At 45.7% G+C, this 23501-nt stretch overlaps 1 protein-coding gene across 2 annotated transcripts in view; it reads right to left on the reverse strand.

The window, feature by feature from the left end:
* The window catches only part of PDIA5 (protein disulfide isomerase family A member 5), a 904279-nt gene that overhangs the window by 198801 nt on the left and 681977 nt on the right, over positions 1–23501 (reverse strand). For both annotated transcript variants that reach the window (XM_069616684.1, XM_069616685.1), the window contains exon 13: positions 1415–1578. In XM_069616684.1, coding sequence (XP_069472785.1) covers positions 1415–1578 — 164 coding nt within the window. The remainder of the gene's footprint in view (positions 1–1414; positions 1579–23501) is intronic.

The following is a 23501-nucleotide window of genomic DNA, read 5'->3' on the forward strand; positions in this document are numbered from 1 at the left end:
TCGAAATACATAGTAAATGCTGCCATATAAGATACCATTGTGTGTCGGTTTTAGTATAGAGGAAAGTGATGGAAATCTGGAACTAAGAGGAAGATCAAAGCAGGAGAGTGAGCAGGCGTGTATAAGTTAAAGGAGTGGTGGGAGGAAGGAGAAAGTCAAAGACAAGAAAGGAGAGGAGAAATGCTGATAGACAGGAGGAGGTGAAAAGCAGATTTGAGAGGAAAGACATGGATAGAGGAGTGGAAAGCAGATGAGTTGGAGAACAGAGTTGAAAAACCTGAAGAGGGGAGTGAAGAGTAAAGCAGTTAAATAGTGGGAAAAAATCAAGATGACTGAAGAGAGAAAATCAGAACAAAGTGAAGAGCTAGCAAAGAAGGAGAGGGTACAGGAGTGTGAAAGAAAAGAACCATCCAAGGGAGTAGATGAGCTGAGAGCGGGGCTGATGGGGGCCCAATTAATGAGCAGGAAGAGTAGAGATGGGAGAGAGAGTGGAATTGATCAGGAGTTGGAGTAAAGGCTAGAGAGGACCAGTGGATGGGGTACCTATTCAGCATGTGCTGGCTGCGAACGTAGCCAGGTTGATCCACTGTACCCTAGGGGCCACATGCAAATCTCCTGTACCCAGAGAGCTAAGGCAAAGCTTTACCCAGGAGTGCTATCGCCTGAGACAAGCACAGGTTCCTAGAGTCCAGAAGATTATACAATTACTGCGGGGGGGGGGAGGAGAGAGACAGAGAGACAGAGAGACAGAGAGACAGAGAGACAGAGAGACAGAGAGACGCTCTCCTTCTCCGGCATAGATTTATGGGGTGGAAAGGTGGGGTGGAAATAAAAACATTTTTGGGGGTTGCAGTAATCACAGATTCGAGTCCAGGAGATGTGGAGGGCCACAGCGAAAACAGCATTCAGACTTGACAACAGCAGAAAGACCCAAGCAAGTCAAAGAAAAGGTGCAGGGGATACTTAAAACTTCATTGACAGAGTGACTTTCATTGGACTGCCAGGTGTACGACCCTAAAGCAAGCAAGGATTGATCCTTTTTGATTTCTTTGAAAAGCCCTCTTTTACCCAACCTACCCAATGCTTTAGGGTGCGTTTGGGGTCCTGATCGAACCTTAATTTGTGTGTCCCTGAGTTGCTTGCTGACCACTTGGCTGAGTCATACCCCACAGTGGACTCAGAACTTCTGAAAGAAGAAAACGTGGTGATCATACTACAAACATGCCCATATGAAACTCAAGGAGTACATTGTTATACCAGCCTTTCCGCTCTCAAAATCAATTTCATGTTGTCAGCCTATCCTTTTGGTTAGAACTTATTGCCACAAAAATAATTTGTTCCACGTTGGAAAGTGCTGGCACTAGACAAGGGGCCCAGAAGATCTGGCTTCCATCAGGAGATCCACAGAACTTACTTCATCAACCACTCCACAATCTTCTTCTGGTTTCTGAGGTGTGGTAGAGTGTACTTCTCCTCTCCTTCCTCAAAATATTTCAAGGTGGGAAAGCCAGTGATGTGAAACCTCTCAGCCAGAGCTCTGTGCACCGTGCCATCCACTGCGGCCAGGACCCCAGGTACCTGAAGGGAAAGACGACATTGCTAAGCACCATGCAAGGGACCCTTTAAATATTTTAACATCCTGAACAGTAAAAATAACAAGTCTCCTAAAAAACAAGAAGTAAACAAGCAGGTGGGGTATTATGTGCAGAGTCAAGCACACCTTAAACATTGCTTCCGTTTTCCAGGAAAAGGACATTTTGCCTGTAATAAGCAAGTTGTTCTCAGGCCTATCATTAAGCATCTGACCATACAAGAGCTCATAGGTCATCATTTCCATATAGATGTTAGCGTGCCCACCTCCTCTGCCTCACCATGGATACGGGTCACCGCGTTTTTTTGAGGGAGGACGGGCAGCACAGCAAGAATACTTTTAACTCAGACTTTCAATTGTGGAGTGGAGGACTGGGCACACATGGCGAGGCCATACAAATGGCTTCATGATCAAAATTCTGAAAAACACTGAACATAACAGTACATGTGTAATATTGGGGTAAAGAGAAAGAAACAAACTAGAATAAAATGCATATGACAAATAAAAAACAGGGCTAACATGATAAAAGATGATCATAAATCACATCAAAACACGGGTCACAATATTCCCAACAAATTATTGAACATTTGAAATGCGTTAAATCAGATAACGGGAACCTATTTTCCTTGAAACTAAAAAAAAAAGGCATTTTAACAGAGAAACGACCTTTGTGGCCTTAAAACAAATCATTAAATTCCATAAAAACTGGGGTAGGGTGACCAGCTGTGAATGACGAGGGGTGCGCCGTCAGCTACCTGCTCTGACCCAACAAATCTGAGTACTTGTCAAAGGCTATCAGCAAAAGTGCACACCTTGGAGCCCTTTGGTGTCCTGTCAGCTAGGACTTAAAATGGAGGCCAAAAACAGCACCGCCTTGATGACACGAGCCCACAGAACTAGACAAAGTAAATCAGGTGGAAGTGGGTTATTGCAGTGCTTTTGCTCTGCTGCTCCGAAACAGTTGTAGGATATGGCAGCGGGGACAAGGAGGTATTCCCAGAGTGCAGAGGGCTAGGCTACAAATAAGGAGGGACAGCTCGGTCTCCTCAGTACAATGGCGTGGATCCAGTCCGAGTGACTGGTAAGCAGGTGGGTGAAAAAGGTGGGCCCGTCCACAAGATAAGGGGCGGAGGGGGCAGGAGGCTCCCTGTACATAAAGAACATCTTACAATGTATTCTGCTCAAACAAAACAGAGTTTAACATGCCCATAAGATTGTTTGGACACGCACTGCTGTAATTGCAAACCCTGCGGATTGGATTCTGTCGCCTCCTATCTCTTTGGAGGGTGACAGTGAGAAATGCATATCTACTCTGCACATATGTTGCAGGATAGTACCGGATATGGAGATGCGGATTGAGAACGCTACCATGCAACACTTCCAGATTGTGCAAGATATGTGGGGACTTTGAGTCCCCTTGACTAACTAGGCCTGCTTTTGGATCTGGAATCGCTGCTGGTACAAATCTGGGCACCCCAACATTGTGAGATTTAAGTGAGAAAACAGTAGAAAATGCATGTAAATTGACAGTGTCTTGTGCAGCTATTCTAATTCAGCATTGGCAGGACAAATAACTGGATTGCATCCGCATCGAGGCACCAGGAGAGGAGAGGTTGACATAGAACACCTGACTACCATACTGAAGGGGAGCGAGACCAACAAGTAGGGTTGGCTGAGCTGACTGGCCTAATAACTTTTACCAATTGGTGCTTGTGAGCGGGGGTGGACCCTAGAAACAGAAAACTGGGAGTGCGGAACTAAGTGCTAGCGGAAATGGGCAGTGCTAAGATCAAGAATGCATAAGAACTAAGCAGCGGAGGAGGGACTAGTTGCCTTTTGATGCCAGCCCCCTTAACTTATTGTCCAGTTCTACCTTCACTAAATTTGATAAGCAAGGCAACAGTCCTATATAGCTAGGAGAAATAAAGTAGTAAGGACGGTAAGGAAGGCATGGTATCAAGAGTACAAGTGCAAGGATGTTTATTGAACTTCAACGAGGGTGTGATAAACACCTATCTAATCCTAAATCTAAAGATGAAAGCAAACTACGACCATCAAATAATAATGCAGTCCTAGTGGAGTCTTGTCAAAATAAAAGGGCCTATACTAAAGAAACATATTGCCAATCCTTAATGCTAAATACAAATATTGTCGGGCGAAGTTCATGAAAAAGAAAGAAGCGTTCACAAAATGACAAGTAAGGATAATTGGGCCGTTGGCCTCCTTTCTCCACGTTTTCAGCATGGGGCAAGGCAATTCACTCGAACAAAGTGCACACTCTGGCTTCTGCAGCGCGAGGATACAGTGCAATCTTCACAGTTCAGGACTTTCAGGGTCAAAGCCTCTTCACTACTTGTAAGTCTCTGGACTCAAAAAGTCCTGCAGTGCAAAAACAATAAGTAAACATTATTTTCCTTTCAAATGTATTCAAAGTTGGGTGTTCACTCTGGATCCCCCTCTTCAGGGTTCAGATCCCTTTCAAACCAATCTACAGAGAATCCTTTCTTGGGAGACTCCTAGTTCACCCCGGTTCCCCCTCTGCTGGGCTCAGATCCATTTCTTTCAGTCAATTAGTCTCCCTCAGCAGGGCTCAGACCAACAGAGATGGACCTTAAACTATCGAAGACTTTCGAATGTGCACAGGGTTTAGCTTGACCCATTGCATGACCACTTCGATTTCGTTATTCCTTTTTCTCAAACTCAGCATCAGTTGGATACCTGACAGAGAACTTCGAATTGGTGACTGACCACTCTGTGTATGGTATCTTTTGTTGGCCCCCCCCAAAGTCCAAAATGTAAAGTTTAATTACTCCTTTGGTTCCAATTATATTTGCGCTGCTCTTTGCAAATACCTCACATACTGTTCTCTTTGTACAATGTTGGTTAAAAATACAAGCTGATTTGATATCAGTCTCTCCGACTCAACGGCTCTGCTGTCTTTTCTGACACTGCTTTGTTGGCGGAGCCCAGAACAGTACCACAGCAGCAATCGCTCCTCCCCACCTTGGTTATCGACGCGGGAGAGTCCCGGGTACCTCTGACACACTGTGCAGGTTTGATCAGCCTTAGTTCTTGGTCTTCGGGTTTTTACTTTCCAAGGTTCACGAAAATAACTGTTTTTAGAGGTCATGGGTACATTCCTCCTTGCAACTGTCTAGTTTTGCCGTCATTCTCCTTGTATTAACTACCATCTTGGAACTGCGGTTTCCTCATGTGGTTTGCCTCACTCAAGTGTGCTTTCGTGCTCCGCATTTTATCCGTGTGGTGAAGGGTGATGGAAGTCAGGTGTGTGTAATAATCCGTAATTGCCTGCCTTAGCTGTGCATGGTGTTGGGACAGGTCAGGTATACGGCTCTGGTGTTAGTCCGTTGTCGCTCACGGTGCACTGTCCGAGAGAAAGTGTTTGTGTCGGACAAGGGGTGGGGTCGGGGGGGCGTTGAATTTCTAGGTATCCTACCTGGTAGGATGGGGAAAAGGTGTTATTGGGAAGGGGATACCGAGTCTCACCCTCGGGTGTCCCACATCCACTCCCCGAGGACCCCACATCCAGGTGATCTACCCACACTGGTCCATCCCCAGGAACTGGATCCAAAAGCGATGGTCATGTCCTGGAAACCTGGATAACAGATTCCCAGGAACTAGTGGGTGAGACACATTCAGGTTTCTCACAGGAAGCTAAAAGATGGGTTGAAGTACAGAATGGATGCAAACATTAATGAAATCATAAGGGTTTTAGAGTTTGGTCCATTTGTCCTACTAAACCATTAGGAGTAGGAAAAGTAGAGATGGGGAGACTTGTGAGAAAATGGGACCATTCAGTCCGCAACAAAAACAGCAACAATGACACCAAAGAAGAGAAGCGCCTCCCATACCCTTTCCTGCTTGCCCTCAAAAGAGCAGCAGTAATTCACAAAAGGCCCTTGGCAGTGCACAAATTCACAGACGGGAGCCCTCGATCACACTGAAGGCATCTTATGATAGAATTGTGAATTACGGCCTTTCCTATTCTCTTTTCGACATTAAAGTTATCTTTTCCACCTTCTTCAGTTATTTTCAGGCTTGTGCCATTTGATGGACACATGAATTGCCCATAATTTCACCCATTTTTCGAAGCAGCATTTAAGTGCTTTCGGCAGGAGTATATTTATCATGCATTTCTAAAATTCAGAACAGAACTTGCGATATCTGTACTCCTTTCGCATCCAAGTCCATTAGCAGGATGGTGATGCAAACCATCAGAAATTATTTCAGGAAAAACTATTTCTAGATAATCAAATTCAGCAATGCTTGGCATGCTGAAGTTTATCATGCCTATATAAATTCAAAACTAGGAAACCCATTGTCGAATGTTGCATCTGAACTGGAAAAAGCGCCTGAAGCTGAAAACTGAAGATGAATATTGTGAGATGCGATGGAAATGAAATTTGATTTCACAAACATTTCGTAGGGTTGGATGAAGGGATATTTTTGAATAAATAAAATCACTACTACTTCCACATATTTGCATTCTTTAACATATTGTAGATAAATAAGCAGGGTAACACATGGCTAAATTCAAAATCCCATGGTTCTCAGTATAGGACCATGGTCATACATGGGCATATTTTCGTATTGCATGCTTACAGCCACATATACACATCTCAACAAATTACTTACTTCTCACTAATGCACTTTATGATTGATGTTCCTCCCACGACTCTTCATCTTTGCCCTTCAAAAACGTTTCCTGCCATCAGGGGGCGTAGCGCGGCTCCATATGACGCACCAATATATATCAGGGTGCCGTGACCTTAGTTCCACCCATTTTCCCCAGAACTCCGACGGCGAGGGACCGCAGAACCAAGGTGTACTAGCTAATCCACCAAGCGGGGTAGGTTGGGAGGGCGATGAGGAATCCGTGGGAGCAATATCCATAAGAAAGAACATTACTGAGAGGCAAGTCATTTGTTGTTCTCATAGATTCCTTCCTCATCTTTGAATAGACACCCATAGCAGTACATAGATCTGGGAGGAGAGCAGAGAAACCACTTTCACTCTAAAAGACAGCCTTGCCAAAAGCTGTGTCCTGAGCAGACAGAGCCCAAGCAGTAATGTTTAGCAAATGTATGCATAAAAGCCCATGGAGCCACCTGGCAAATAGCCAGAAGAGGGACTCCACTTTGCAAAGCTCAGTGAGGTGACTGTCAATCCTCTGGTGTGTCCCGAGAGTTTCAGGCATACCCTTTCCAAGCAGATCATAGCAGTCACAGATGGTGAGGATTAACTACCTTGACAGGGTCTGTTTGGGCACAGCCCTGCCAGCAAGGGCACTAGCATACCCAACGAAAAGTTGGTCATTTTTCCTGGCGTCGCTCATCCAATATATGTAGTAGCTGAGGGCCAGCACCGGGTTCACCAAATGGAATTGTTCCTCTGCCTTGGCAGGGTGAGGTCAGGGGGAAAAAAAAAAGACAAGAAGAAGGATCTTTTGAGAGAGATGAAAATCAGAGACAACGTTTGGGAGGAAGGAAGGTTTGACTCAACATCACCTTCTCCTGTGAGAAAACCAAGTAGGGAGGTTTAACTGACAACGCTTGGAGCACACTCAACCATCTAGCAGAAGTGATGGCAACCAGGAAAATCATCTTACGGGCGAGTATCCTTAAAAAAGAATGGGGTGAGGCAAATAGAGCACCCATAAGAACAGTACATGCAAGCTCCATGCTGGAACAACAAACTGGCATGGGGGAACAGATTACATAATCCTTGCAAGTCTTTTATTGCATATATCTTTGTTTTCAAATAAAACAAAAGATTGCCAGAGCTTGGTTACACGGTGTCAAAAATATAATTTAAAACATTCTAGATCACAGTTACACAGGGAGGGGCCCCTGTCAGTTAACAGTTCCGTCTTGTGGCAGGCGGCAAGAAAGCTACGAGCGAGGCACAGGAGGTCTCCCCTCCCCCACCCCATACCTTGCGGAATTTTAATGGACAACCTCGAGCATTGTAAATGCGCCTCTCTGAGGACGCCCATCTGCCACCCTTGGCAGACAAGTAGCTGAGTCTTATTCTTTCTGCTGAGCCCCACATTGCAGCAATAAGCCTCTTCCCTAAACCCAGCATTGCAGAGAGGAATGTTTTTTCTTACCTGGTGAACCCCGCTTCCTACCATAACCCCAACAGCACAACTTTCGGGTCACATGGGACCTGAGATCCGAGCACTCCCAATAGTCTACAAGTGCACTTCCCCCAGAAATTCTTGATTGATTCGCAACTCCATAAAATGTGGAAAAAGGTGCCCTCTATCCTCCCGCACCTCCCGCACTACCCCGCCCCCCCCTTCCCACCATGCCATTGACAAGAGTAATATGCCTGGCGCAATATTTTGTATTGGATTAAGCAGAGCCTGGTAGCTATTCCGATGTCCCATGGAGTGCAGCTACCCATTCCTCTGGCTCCAGTGGTCCAACATACCTCTCCCATCTTTTTTTAGGTCTGGAGAATTCCAGGGCCACGAACGCCTTCAGCACCTGATACAGTGTGTAGGCGACCTTAGTGGCTATTTGCTCTGGAAAAAGATTGGCTTCCAAGGGGGTGGGGGGGTGTCACTTCAGAACCCCCTCCAGGACGGGGAACTGAGAACCGATGACATGCGTTAGAGTTGCAGGTGTCTATAGTGTTCCTTGTTCATTAACTCAAAGGTGTCCTGCAATGCACCAAACAGAAGGAGTTGCCCATCGCGCATCAAATCTGCAAGGGCGCACACACACCCCATTCCTCCCAATTCACAAAGTGGCCAATTTTTAGTATTTCAGGGAGATACCTGTTGTTCCAGAGGGGCTGATCCAGCGTTGGTTTCCCTCCCTAGCCAATGTGATGGTGAGCCTGAGCTCATATTTGTCGCATGTGTAGCACCCCGGGGAGATCTGCAGCCCAATTCCCATCCCCATATAGTACTTGCTTGGGTGGTTTCTGTTCCATTCTTTCTCCCCTGCTATGTGGGGAAGCCTGGGGTCACCATTGAGCCAATCATTCTCTACCCGCCAACAGTGGCATCGGCCAGTAGTACCTGTGGAGGCAGGGCAGGCCAATTCCCCATATCAAACGCTGTAGAGTTTTGAGTGCAATAAGTGGCTGTTCCACCCCACCCCCCCAGAGTAGCCGCCGAAGTTTGCCGTTGATGGTTGTAAAAAAGCTTTAGGGAACGGGAGTGGGGATGCTCTGCAGGACAGAGAAACCTCAGTAGTGTCAGCATCTTCCAAAGAGCTGCCTTGCCTAAACATCATCAGTGGAAGAGACTGCCAGTGTACCCTGTCTCTGGATAATCTGTCTATTTCGGGTGCAAGTTGAGCGGGATGAAGTCCACGGGGCACGGACCCACCTAGATGCTTAGATATTTGAGGCCAGAGATAAGACAGAGTATGGGTACTGCCTGGGGATCACCTCACCCCCCCCCCCCTGAAGAGGGAAGAGAACAGATTTATCTTATTGACCTTAAACCCACTAAATCCCTGATACACTGCTAGTATGTTCGTTACAACAGGGCAGGAGATCACCAGATTACTCATATAGATGAGATCAGCGTAGAGTGAAACAGGTCCCCCTGCCCCCCACTCCCATGGCAATCCTGCCCACTCGTGGGCAGTTTTGAGTTTTATGTCAAGCTGCTCTATGGCTAGCGTGAACATGGAAGACCCGTCATTCACACGCACCACCACCTCCGGCGACACATACAACAACCTGACCAATGACATGAAATCCTCCCCAAATCCCATTCGGCTCATACTATCCCATAGAGAGGCCCACCCCACAGAGTCGAAGGCCTTCTCAAAGTCCACAGCAGGAGCGCCAGTGGGTCCGGTATCACTGAGGCCTGACTGATGGCAAACTATACCCTGCGCAGGTTCATGCGCGTAGATCTAGATGGCATAAACCCGCATTGGCCCGGGTGTACTAGCGAGTCCATCACCCCCAGAAGATGGTTGGCTAGGACCTGCCCGAAGACTTTGGTCTCTGCGTTGATCAGTGCTATTGGCCTGTAGGAGGCACAGAGTTCTGGTAACTTCCCCGGTTTTGGCAGCACTACAATGCACACCTTGCTGAGGTCGGGCGGGGGGGAACGGGGTGATATCAGTCTTGTTTGCATTGAAGGAATGGACGATGCATGGGGCCTACACCACCAAGTCACCAAGTCTCCCAGTCGCTTCCATGTTTGAGCTGGGAAACCATTGGGCCCTAGCGTCTTGCCAGTTTGGAACTGAGTGAACGCTGCCGCCACCTCCTGCTCTGTTATCTCAGCATCGAGTCCTAGTGCCTGCTGTTCCATGAGACGGGGAGTTGCCACTGAGTCAAGGAGGTTCGGCATATCAACTTGGGGCACCGCCTGCTGGGGACGATACAACTCTTCAAAGAATGACACAACTGCCCCAGCGATAACAGAGTCCTCTGTTAGCATTCTCCCACGCATCTTGTGTGGCTCTCAAGTAACCCTTAGCCCCTCTTCTCACCTTTCGAGCCAGGCCAGGATTTTCCCCGCCTTGTCCCCCAGAGTCGTGAATTTGATTATGCACGGCCCAATGAGCTGTTCTCGCATTGTCCTTGGCCATATTGCGTAGGGCTTCCTGTGATGAGACTAAAGCCTCCTGTGTAGCTTGGGAAACCGATGCCAGGAATTCCTCTTGCGCCCTCACTGAGATCGACTCGTCATCTATATTCACCTGGTGTGTTGTCACCATCTGGCTGCCATAAGAGAGCATCCCCTCGAAGCACTGTCTGATAGCCCTCCCACAACTTCACCGGGCTGTTGACCGACCCCTCCTTTAAGGCAAAGTTCTTCCGTCTTTTGGGATAAACCCTCTAGTACCTCAAGGATGCCCAGATAGTATGCATTAAGGTGCCATGTCGCCATGAGCTTTGTCCACTCGCTCTTAAGCTCCATGCAAAGTGGTATGAAATTCCACTGGCCAGAAATATCGCAGACAGCAGCCTGTGAGCCACACTCCGATGGACAAAGTAGTAGTTAATCTGTGATAGGGAGGCATGTGCATTGAAGAATTAGAACATAGATTCCAATGCATGCAATGCCCTCCAAACATCCACCAACTCCAACGCAACAGCAAAGGAGTATAGTTTAGTAGGAAGAGTCCTGCTTCTGTTACCAGTGTGTGTTCTATTCATGCCCACATCCATGACCTCATTGAAGTCCCCCCCAGCACCAATGTATCAACTTGATCTAAGAGGGTTAATGCTTGAAGGTCATTCAACAACTCAAGCGCGAGAGGGGGAGGTGCGTACACCGCCACAATTCCCCATTTGGTCCCCCACATTTCACCAGTCACCACAAGTCTCCCTCTGGCATCCGCCAGATTCTCCAACAGTTGAAATGGTACCCTCTTGTGTATGAGGACTAGTGTTCCCATTGCCCCCCTCAAAAAACCAGCATGGTAGGCCAGAGTGTAATTCAATCTTTTAAAGAACTTGCATTCCGTCCCACTCAGGTGCATTTCTGTCAGGAGAGCAATGTCCGGCGAGTATCTGTTAAAGAACTGGAGCACCTGCCTTCGTTTGATGCTGGAGCCTAAACCATTAACGTTCCACGTTATTGGAGACCGCCCGTCATGTGCCATCTGTCCCCGAGAATTGCGACTGGAATTCTGCCACCCTGCTCCCTCTTCCCCACCCTCCCAGCTCCCAAAGTGTCCCATGTCCCACCCCACCCCTTCTGGATGTCCCAAGCCAGAAGCACTGGCTGCCATAACGGCACATCAAACCGATGACCGCCCCTCGTTCCCCGCCCGGGGTCGCAACATATCACAAACCCGCTAGAAGGATCTGTGCTTCAGCCTTTGCCTGTCAACTCCGAACCAGCTGCAACGTCAGCAGAAGGTTCCATTGGCTGAGTCTCGAAGAGAACCAGGGATGACCGCAGACTCCAACCACAGCCTTTCCTCCCGGCTGCTGGGGTCTTGTGCGGACCGTATTTGAGTTTCTAACCAGTTCTCACGCCTCCTTGGGGTTATGGAAGAGCTGTTCATTACCCCTGTGGTATACCTTCTGCTGTGCGGGGAATAAAAGAGCATATTTCATACCCAGAGATATCAGTTTCTTTTTGACTGAGTCAAAGGACTGGCGTGCCTTCTGGACCTCCCTCGTATGATCTTGAAAGAATCCTATCTGGCATCCACTGTAGGTCATGGGGCACGAGGCCCTTGCCATCTGCAGCAAAGTGCCCAGATCATGGAAATTCAGGAATCTGGCAATTATAGTACGGGGAGGGGCTCCCGGGACATGCCGGCACGTTGCAATGATATGGGCACTTCTCGATGGAAAAGAATAGGAGGAGCATCTCCTGTGTTATTGGCACCACACCAGACCTTCCCAGCGTCAACTGACTTCCTCTTAGCTTCTCCGTGTATAGCGGCCTCCTCCTCTAGTTAAATCCTGGGGCAACCAGACAACGAATCTGCAGGTGTGCTGGGGCTGTCGTATATGCGGCGAGGCACCTGGCAGTCTGGGGCCGGGTGACCCCCCCCCACCTCCCTGACTCTCCTTTCCTGAATAACCTGGTCTGCCGACCCCCTGCTTGTCCCCACTTGACCTACAACAATCGCTGGCTACCCCACCCTGTCTTGGCAGCTTTTTCCCAGTCTTAAAAGGTTATCCATCCCACATGCCCAGTCACCTACAAAAGCCACTGTGCAGCCCCCGGTCCAAGATATATTGTGGTCCCCAGAGTCCAGTTACTGTGCACAGCTGTCACGGTGGACCACCACTGGGTAGAGGTCTTCCTACAAGTTCAGATCAATTAGCTTTTGCCCTGAGACGTTCATATAGGAGGTTTGAAAGAAAAAACAAAAAGGTAGGGTGGGTCTTTTCACTGATAACCTGTCAGACTTGCTGTGCTACCTCGCTGTGTTCACTTGAGGCAGTCGCTTGTTGGGCCAGGTGCTGTGTGTAGGTCCTCCCCCCTCACCAGCCCTCTCGCAGTTCCTCTTGCCGGTTGTTCAAGCCTACCCACCCTCTCAGTTGCCTCTGGGGGCCTGTCCGTGGCTCACACTGCTGGGTGCAGCCAAGGATTTCACTGCCGCTGGCCTGACACCTTCACGCCAGATATGTTCCCTGGCATCCGGTGAGCGCACCTGCCCGCCGGCCCAGTGGCTGCAGTCACACATGCCTTCTCCTTTATCCTCGCTGCTGCCGCACAGTCAGCGGGCGGGTCCTGTACTGGCACCCCCACCTCGTCCTGCAAGCCGCTTCTTATAGCGGCAGCCTGACTGGCACCTACAGTCTCCACGTGTGCTCCCGGTCCACCACCTCTGCGATTTCCTCCAGGTTCCATACAGCATCTCTGGGCACACACGGAATTTCAACCACTGATGCTGGGTTGCTCTCCTGGCTACCTCCCAGCAGCCAGCCTGTACACTGCGCTGCGACTAGTGTTCTCCCAGGCAGCAGACTCGTGTCCCTTCTCTGCCACCTCATCCCAGCTGCATACTGCTCCCAGTCATAAAATGGCACCAAACCGGCTCCACCACTGTCAAGTTGGCTTATAGGGGTCCCCGACACAGATTTTAATGGGGAGTGCAGCGGGATGGATCCCACAGGTTCAGCTGTCTTCTGCTGCCACAAACAGCCAGTTAATATCATGGGAAACAGGACTTTTTGACAGGATCTCCGAAGAGCCCAGCAGAGCTGTAGAGGCTCAGGTCCTCATCCGCTCACCGCGCCCCCCAATCCTTTCAAGTATTGCATGGCAGTGAGTATCATGAATGACAAGCCCAGCTTTGGGGTCCACTTGAAAACTGAAATGAAACTGGAAATAGACGAATGTAATATTTGGCCCAAGATACTCAATAGTCATTCTCTAAAAATACATCCACAGGACAACAGGAGGAGGCAAATGATGTGGGAGCACACCTTGTCAACACAGGGTATGTCACTTAAATGAATTACTGTGTACATCTAAGAGGTTAGGAAAACTAAACCAAACAGCAACACATATTCTTTACATTCTGGGTCACTTAAAACCTATAGAGGTCTAGGATATCGATCTCAGAATAACCCAGCAGTGCCAGAAAGAATATAAAGATATGAAGCATATATAAGAGCAATAGGGCCACAGACGGGTGACGCCAACGCATGGGTAATACACCCTAATGTGATATAACAATATCCCCAACCACTTACAAATTGTGTTTGGTTATCTTTTGTAGAACTAGGTCCCTGAAGATGGTCTACAAGACCAAAATGCATTGGACAACCCAAAGAATGCCTATGTCTAAGGAATAAATGCGCAAACAATATATAAACAGTGTATCCAAGACTTTGTGGGGTGTAGCAAAACCTTCCTACAGCGTCAGATTCAGTAACTAAGAGTATATAAAATGAAGGTTGCATCTCAAGTTTCTGGACCAACAGACTCAATCCGATATAAATTGATGCACCATAGCCCTAAAACGAATGGACAGGTGCAATATATGGTATTACAAACATACTTTAATCAATTCCAAAGTGTATAAAACAGAAATAATATAATTGGTAGATGACAGGCACCTACATGTGAAAATAATCATCCCTGACCCAAGAACAAATATAATTGTTCTTGGGACAACATACACAGTTGGATGTAAAATATATCAATTTGTGTTCAAACATAGCCCAACGTCTTTCTGTCCTTCTGATGTAACCCAATACAGGACATTCCTCAGGGGCTGAGCAGTAAAGAATGTGTGTGTTCCTTAGAATTCAATGGAAGTGCCACACGCTTTGACTGGTAAATGATCCATGGTACACAAAAGGCGACATAAGTTCACCAAGTCTTCATTTCAAATGAAATCTTCAAAGAGGGGCCAACTCTATATGGCTATTCTACTGGACACTCCATGCCATTGTCAAGAAATAGAATAAGGTTGGGGAAAATAATGCAAGGACTTCAGACTCCTAACATTGTCCACCAACAAGGTCTACTGGAGATTCCTGACACATCACAAAACAAATGGGTACTTGTAGGCACGTTACGTCAATTATAGACCTCATTCTCTCATGGATTTTATCAGAATAAATTTGTTCATGAGCTACCAGGGATCCAAAGCGTCGTCCTATACTCCACTCACAAGAGAGAAGTGGATAAAATGCTTACTTTTTATGAAAATAGAACAATTTTGTGTATAAAATGTATACTTATTGAATGATTTGTGAAAACTGAAATTAGAATCAAAACGAATACATGTGAGATAGCCACAAAAGGTACTTCCAGACATCTGGGTAATCCCAACCCTTCTAATCTTTTCAGGTGAACAGATACATTTAGATACATTCATCACCTGGCTAAACAGCAGAAACAGATACCTAAAATGTACCTACACTAGCAGCCAGACAAGGAAGACTTCCTCGACTTGAAAATCATGGCAAAAGACAGACACCTATGCACTACAGTATTTAGAAAACCAACAGACAGGAATTCTCCACTTCAAGTTGATAGTTTTCATCCCAAAATATCACTAAATATTGGATTGTATTGGCACACTAGTCAAGTCCTACAACCCAAGCCCAGATACACAACCAACATTATGGAACTCTACTAGTCCGGTTGGTTACTCACCATACGGCCAATGCCGGTATGTTCACAAACATCCAGGTCCACCACACTGGATTTGGGCCTACAAACACCATGGAAGCAACAAACATTCACCAATTGTAATACAAGTCATGTGATATACTTGATCATATGTCTGTGCAACCTTAAATATATTGGGATGACATCCAGGCCCATCAAGAAGCGAATTCAAGAACACCAATCGTGTATACGAATTCAGAGACTGAATGCACCACTAGTAGAGCATTTCCTACAAAGAGCACAAGGAGGATGATCTGACGTTGGACTATTGTAGAAAAGGTAACAGTTCCACCGAGAGGAGGTGATATACATGCCCTCTTACTTAAAAGGTAACATCATTGGATATTCTGACTCAAAACTCATTACAGTGGCCGAAATTAACCTATCAATTGGCAACCTCTGACCACACTTTAGTAGTCCTACAAGCCACTACAGGGTAAAAATTGCCAACAAAGATATCTATCTACCTCTATCTATCTATATCTATGCATACGTTCCTGTCTCCTCTTAGATGAGGGTATTGACATGGACGTTGCCCCCAGGCATAATTCCCAAACGTATAATTTACTTTTATTCATTAAATGCCTGAGTCAGGCATTTTGCACACAGGTTTTACCACCCCTGTGTTTCAAATTAGGCTAACTCAATAATGAGACATAACATCTATTGGCATACTGCTAAGTATGTCTAAGCCTTAGATATAGGTGGCTATTTAAACACTTTGCCTTATTGTGGCGCTGTGGTCAACTTTCCTTTTTTCCTCAGTTTGTGGAATTGCAACAATCGCGAGACATTTAAAAAATATGTTTACTTTCTCATTGTATTATTACATACCTGAGACTACCGAGGCACTTTGGCTTTATAAACGCCGGACTAGCCTTTCTTTAAAGACTTTTCTTTTTTTGAAAAAATCCTTAAAAAAAAAAAAATAAGAAATATATATATATATACACACACACACACACACACACACACACACACACACACACACAACACAGCCACGCTAGTGGCTGTGTAGTTATGGTTAAGTTGCTAATCCCATAGGAAGAGCACTTTTTGGGCAGCTTATAACTTCGCTCCCCCTGGACGAATCCTCACCAAACCTTGCACAAAAACTATATGCCCCACTCTGAATTCTTCTGCAAAGTTTGGTGAGGTTTGGTTAAGGGGGTGGCAAAGTTATAGGGGGGATCCCAAAATGTATTTTTTCCCATAGACCTAATGGGAAAAAAAAACTTTGCTCACACCTACAGCCCAAACCACTGGATGGATGTTCACCACATTTGCGGCAGAAGCAGCGTCTTGGTCCCGAAAGCGTGCTTTTGTTAATGTGATGTAAATCCATCCAGTAGTTTTTTTTAAAAACGACCAAAATGTAAGTCAAAGAAATTTGTGATATCTATGTCTGCTCCGCGGACACACTTCCTGTTCGCTCCGCGGGCAGGACACCGATTGGTTACTCGGCTTGCGTCATGTCCATGTACACCCGACGTCTTCGCTGATTGGTTGGAGTGAAATGTGAGGTGTCAGATTTTTGGAAACGCTCGCCATCTTGGATTTGCGGACATCGCAGTAAAAACATATTAAAAAACACACCATTGCACTTGTCAAACTTATCAAATAATCTCTTGGGAGAAGAGGGGTAAGGAGGATGGGATGGGATATGGCTGTAAGGGGCAAAAAAAACAGGCGGTTTCCGCTGTGAAAGTCCGCAAACAGTTTGGATGTTCGCGAACAGTCCTGTGAAAGTTTGCGGACACCTCTGCATTACTGGTTTGGTGAAAAGCAGTTCTTGGATGGCTTATAACTTTGGCGCCACTTAATGGAACTGCATGTAATTTTGCAATTATATTCCTGTCCTGATCCAGAATGAGTTTGGTGGGATTCTGTCCAGAGGGGGCAAAATTAGAGGGGGGTCCCAAAATAAAGTAAAGGCTTATAAATGAGGTGCTATTTGACGAATATACACTTAATTTGGCAAACTGATAATACATGTAGATATAAATGTTTTTGGGAAGTTTGGTGGGATTGTGTCAAGAGGGGGCAAAATTAGAGGGGGTCCCAAAATATTGTAAAGGCTTATTAATGTGGTGCAATTTGATGAATCTACACAAAAGGTTTTTTCTTTCCTACACCGGGACGCCGGAGTTGTCCCGGTGTAGAAAGGAAAATCCTTTCCCCGATTTGGGAACGTAAGCTGCTAATGGCCTTCATCCCCCATTTCAGGGGCTGGAATGGGGGGGATAATGGTCCAGAGACCTCGTTATCCACCCTTGGTTCGCTTGGGCTGATAACTTGGGCTGCTGGGCCGGTATCCACTGTTCCAGTCCCTGGAATGGGGGATGAACGCCACAATATTCCCATTAGCATAATTCAAAATGCAAATGGAAATGTTGGAAAATCTTATTGAGTCTATGTACTTTACTGAGAAATGTAAAGTAGAGGGAGTCTATACTTTTTTTTAGTTCTCTTTTATACTGTGAACAGTGGTTCCTAAAGGAACATTTCTTTTGTTCTTTTTGGATGTATTCTTTTTTAGGCAGGAGAGCTAAGAACGAAAGGTGGGGAGGGAAATGAGGGAAGAGGCACCAAACACTAATATGGAGGGGCAGGTGGACAGGGGAAAATGTTGCGCGTGTGTTATTTCGAAGGTAGGGGGCAGCGTTTCTTATGCTCCTTGATTACAGCAATGGTGGTGGCTCTTGGGGAGGAGGGATGGCAATAGCGGATGCCATTTTAAGATAAATAGCAGTTTTGCTAAAATATTTACTGTGTACTAGATTGATAATGGATAATGAGTAGGAATAGATGTTGGAGCTGTGCAAGGGACATTTTGAAGTTGAAAATTCCTAGATCAGTAGAAAATGCAGTTCCAAACTGTCCGCGAAGCACAGATCTTATTGTGAAGTGCGGACTGGTTCTCGGACACGTCGTCATGTCGCGCGCCAGTGAATGGTCATGTGGCACTGTCCGGAAGGTCTGCAATGAAGTCGGATGTTCATAGACGTCTACGGATACAAAACTAGTTGAAATAGTTGCAAAAAGTGTATAGAAGTGTTAAAAATTATTCTAGTAGCTGGGAAATGGCAGAATTTTAACGTGACACTTTGTTAATTGGACACAAATATTGTTATCTTTGGTAAGTATGAGATTAGTAAGTTGTAGGAAAATAGCATGCACTGGTAAAAACCCATGAAATTCACTGAAAAAAACTTTAAGGGGACGTTATGGTTAAGTTGCACTAATAAAAACCTATGAAATTCAATGAAAAAACTTTGTTAAAGGGACGTTATGGTTCCAAGTAAAACAGAAAAACCCCTGAAATTCGCCAGTTATGGTAAGCTAAGCAACCATAACTCGCGCCACCACCGTGCACTGCTAAGACTAACACCCAGGACATCAAAGATGACATCACAAATGTCATTGATGACATCACTGATGACATCACATGTCTGGCGCACTCTTTTTTCCTTTACTGATATATCTAGGCCAGTAACAGTCCGGAACTAAAAATTCACTATACAATAGTACAAAGTACTATATTTGTAGACTTATACTTCAAATATGTTCTTACAGTAATTCACTTAGGGTCCACTCAAAGCATATGAAACATATACAAAAGGGGAAACCACAGACTTGAAAGACAGCAATGCTTTCTATGTATGAAGATGATTAGTAAGGTTATCAACACTGTCTTATTGTTCTGTTTTTTTATTACTGTACTTTGCCTGGATATGCTCATATTTGTGCACATTGCACTTACACTACTTTCCTTAGGGTCTAGTCACAATATGTGATAGTTATACATAGGGAAGTAGTAGCTTTGAAGCAGAGCAATCATTTCTGTGCATAAAGATAATCAATTAGGGTATGAAGATTGCCGGGTAATACCGCTGTTTTTTTTGTTTACTTCACTTTCCCTGTATATGCTCTATTTGTAGGTGTTGTTGTCTGTTTTGTGTGAAGTAATGCAATAATGTAGTAAGTGGATTTGATTAGGTACTTATTAAATGTTTCACAGTATGCAAGACTATATTTATAATTTTAATATTTAACATGGCAAGATTAATAATTGCATCTTCATCATGTCTGCTGCACACTATGCCTATGTTACTACATGTGTATGTTAGTATATTGGAAAAACCTTCATAATACAATGGTATTTGGATTAATGCATTACTTAATGCACTATGTACCTCAAGATATTTATTCCAATGATCCATGACACTTATTAACATTACAATAAGAATCCCCTGTACAGACTGTTCATGAGGTAAATGCACATGTGATGTCATCAGTGATGCAATCAATGACATTTGTGATGTCATCTTTGATGTCCTGGGTGTTAGTCTTAGCAGTGCACGGTGGTGGCGCAAGTTATGGTTGCTTAGCTTACCATAACTCGTGAATTTCAGGGGTTTTTCGGTTTTACTTGGAACCATAATGTCCCTTTAACAAAGTTTTTTCATTGAATTTCATCGGTTTTTATTAGTGCAACTTAACCATAACGTCCCCTTAACAAAGATATATATAGATATAGATATATATATATATATAGATATAGGACACCATGCTTGCAACTCACAGTCGCTATGTGGCATTGAGTGTACCCTGTGCCCGATCATCCCACTAACCATCAACAGTACCCAGGCTTTTGCAGCAGTGAACATAACAGACTAGTGGACAGCCACACTTAACATCCCACCCTAGTAATATTTCGTATAACAACGATTAGGTACGTTGATACAGAGGGGGCACGGAACCCCCCACTACCCATTTGCTAAGTATGAATGCCAGTGTGACATTGAAGGCATGACCGAAGGAATCACCACAGGTACTACAAAGAGGACATTTTATGTCTCATAATCGAGATGAAAACCTCAAATCAAGCAAGGCGTTGCTTATCTTTGGGTATTTTAAAGTAAATACAGCTATTAGATGATACGAGCATTGAGCCCATTCCAAGATGGCACCCAATAAACCACGGAACGTGCAAGACACGTTGCCCATTGCAACAGCGAAGAAACACATTTAAGTGCGCTGGTCGCGCGCACAGAGCTTTTGCACGACACGTACCAAAGTGGAGCATAGCAGATTCTGCATCTATGCAGTTGCGGGTAAGCAATATCATTGCGCTCACACTGGATGCATTACACTGCATAGATTTACTTTTGCCAAGTCTGCAGGAGATCAGCATTACCCGATATAGCCACATTTTGAAACACGAGTGACGCTCTATACATGCTAACAAGGTCCGCTGTAGCACGAACACTGTAAAAAAACAGATAATTCATACTACCAGCGCAGTGTATTCGATTTGTTTTGTAACAGTTAGGCAGACCCAGCACAGTCATAACTGAGGTCTGCCAGCCCCTATCCTGCGCTCAAGCTGGACAAATATAGGATCAATCAGCATTTTAAGACCAATTACTTCATAAGCAAAATAATGAAAGCTAAAACAAAAGCAGAGTTTCCTGGGACCATATGATCCAGGGACTTCTGACCCTATTAAGAGTGTGCTAGCATGTATCCATAGACATCACATATATAGTATGGTAATGCCACACCACTTTTCCTTTTTTCTCTCTTCCCTCTACTCTGCTACAGTAAGTACAGCATGCAGAACCTTCTGTGCCATCATTTTGCGTCACCTCCAAATTCAAGTTAGACAATTGACCTGTGAATATTCTTGCTCAGAAATGTGTGTATGCTCCACAATTGATTCAATTAGCAATCAATGAAAAGATACAGATTATTGATCATGGTAGTGACATTGTCCCCTTTTGATCTTCGCAAGGGCAGGTTGAATGTCTCCATAAGCAAACAAAAGGTGCAACTGTTCCAGTGTGATCATTGTCTGTTGGATACGGCTAAGTGTGACCCACACAGAGTCATACCCGAATGCAGACAATTGTTATACTCCTTGCATGAAGACAGTCCTGAAGAAGGTGGCAAGAATCGGACAATCCACTGAAACCAGTCGACAGACATGGGAAGACAGCGGGAAAATCCCTGCTGCAAATCCCGGATTAAGTTAGGGGCAGTTCTAGTAGTACGAACACATAGACCCCTGACACCTGTCTTCACAGTTGCCCTTCAGCCATCTACAAAAGTACACTTGTTTTTAAAGGGGAAATGTTCACACACATTATCGGCCAATAAAGTAATGATTGCCACAATGCTGTCTGAGCACTATCCCATAAAGTTTTAATAATTCTACACTAGCAAGGCCTTCTGCTGGTGCTTCTGTCCTGTATTAAGAAATTAATCTCACAAATAATGAGTCAACATCTGGATTGATGCTGAAAAAATACGAATAGAACATTGAGGTTTTCTTTTTCTTACTCCATCCACCTTTAGATAAGCGGCACGCTGGTGCTGTCTAGGGGTAGGACCCCAGATAGGTAGGGATGGATAGAAACTTATCTATCCCGTCTGCTTACTGTCCTCAATAGCTGCCTGAAATAGAGGTTCAAGATCCACCTAGCACGCAGCATCCAATCCATTCATCTAGTTTGCTCTCAAGAGATAGGACAGAACCTAACCAGCTAACTCTGTCCAACACCCTTTCTTTGAGGAGACGGTTCGAATCATTCAGAGGCATTATATATGCTGCACGGAATTAAGTAACTGTTAGGGTATGTAGCCCTACTCTCTATTTCGTGTTAAAAAAATATTGCCTGGGCACAACCCTTTCTCAACAAATGTTCAGCAACTTTACCCCTCTTTTGTTTATCTTAATACCAACCCAGACAACATCCTCTAGCAGGATGCTTCCCCACAGTGCCAACCTGTAGGCCTGTCCGGGACAAAGAAAGAACCAGCGTTATGATGGGGATAGGTGGGAATGCTTAAAGCAGATGGAAGTTCCACTCAACCATCAAATTGTCCCCCAGAGCTCTGTGTCATGGCATTCCTTGGAGCAGAACCACCTGTACTTCCTGTTCACACTGGAAGCGAAGTGGTGCACCTGAGGAGTCCCTAACTGGCAGAACACTTCCTCCTGACCTTCCTGGCAGAGCTCCCACTAATGGGAGGCAGAGGTGGTCTGCTGAAGTCATCCACAATCAAGTTCTCCCTGCCAGCCAGTTGAACTGCCACGTTATTCTGTAGGGCTAGAAGCACAGTCGCATTTCTTCTCTGCACAGAGGCAATACGCCTACACCATCTCGTTTGTTGAGGTAATGCATGGCAACTGTGTTGTCCGTCAGAACCACATGCTGAGGGGAGGAACGTGACCAGGGACAGCCTGATCACTCAACTCCAGATAATGTATGTGTTCTCAGCATTTTGACAGAGACCACATGCTGCTCACGGTCAGGTCAGGTCAGGTCTTTTAGGTGATTGCCTCAGACTTTCAGACTGTGACTAGGGTCAGGTGGGGTCAGGCTTGTCGAAACAAAGCCCCTTTAAGTAGGTTGTTGCTTCAGGTTCACCAATCCAGGTCTCTGGACACTTGCTGACCTGAAGATGATCTGAGGTGCGTCCCTGGAACTGAGAATCCACTGTTGAAACCTCATGCGTAGCTTGGCCTCTTTTCACCAGAAGAATGCAGGAGGACCTAAGACCCAGCAAGTGCAAAGACTGAAAGTAGGAACTTTTTCCTGCGATTGGAAGACGCAGACCATTGTAGATGTTCACTGCTCGATTTTTGGGCGGGGAGGCCTTGCCCTGGTAAGTGTTCAAGACCACCCCGATTAATCGCAGGGACAGACAGCGAAACTTTAGACTTTCTGAAGTTCAGGGAGAAGCCCAAGCTGCGCAGCAGGCTGCATGCCTGGTACAAATGTGCTGACGCCAGGTCTGGGTAACAAGCTCATACAAGCCATTCATCCATATAGGGAAACACATGGATGCCCTCCCTTCTGAGGTGAGCCGCTACCACTTCCAGCAGATCGGTGTGGTGAAGAACCTGGGTACTAAGACTGGACCTTGAATTTGTAGCGTCAGTTCTCCACTGTGATATATGATATGATAAGGCATTTGTAACGCGCCTATACACAAGTGTTTCAAGGCGCAACGAGGCAGGGGGGGAACAAGGGGAGACAGACAACGATCTTACTAGGCCAGGTGTCATTCAGATCGCGCAAGTGCAAGGGTAGAGGGGAAGGGAAAAGTGCATGGGGGAAAGGGAGAGGGGAAAGTGCAGTACAGGGTTATTAGCATACAGCATACAGGATAAATAACAAGGGCCAGCTGGTGGCAAGTGCGAGGTAAGTGCAGACAAGTGCTGGGAAGGGGGGCTGTATGGATACAGACACAGTCCCGTAGTGCAGGGGTTGCCGTGGAGGCAGTGCAGGGGAGAGTGGCTGG

The sequence above is a fragment of the Ambystoma mexicanum genome, chromosome 9 (assembly GCF_040938575.1).
Source record: "Ambystoma mexicanum isolate Mex_15411 chromosome 9, UKY_AmexF1_1, whole genome shotgun sequence".
Classification (NCBI taxonomy): Eukaryota; Metazoa; Chordata; class Amphibia; order Caudata; family Ambystomatidae; genus Ambystoma; species Ambystoma mexicanum.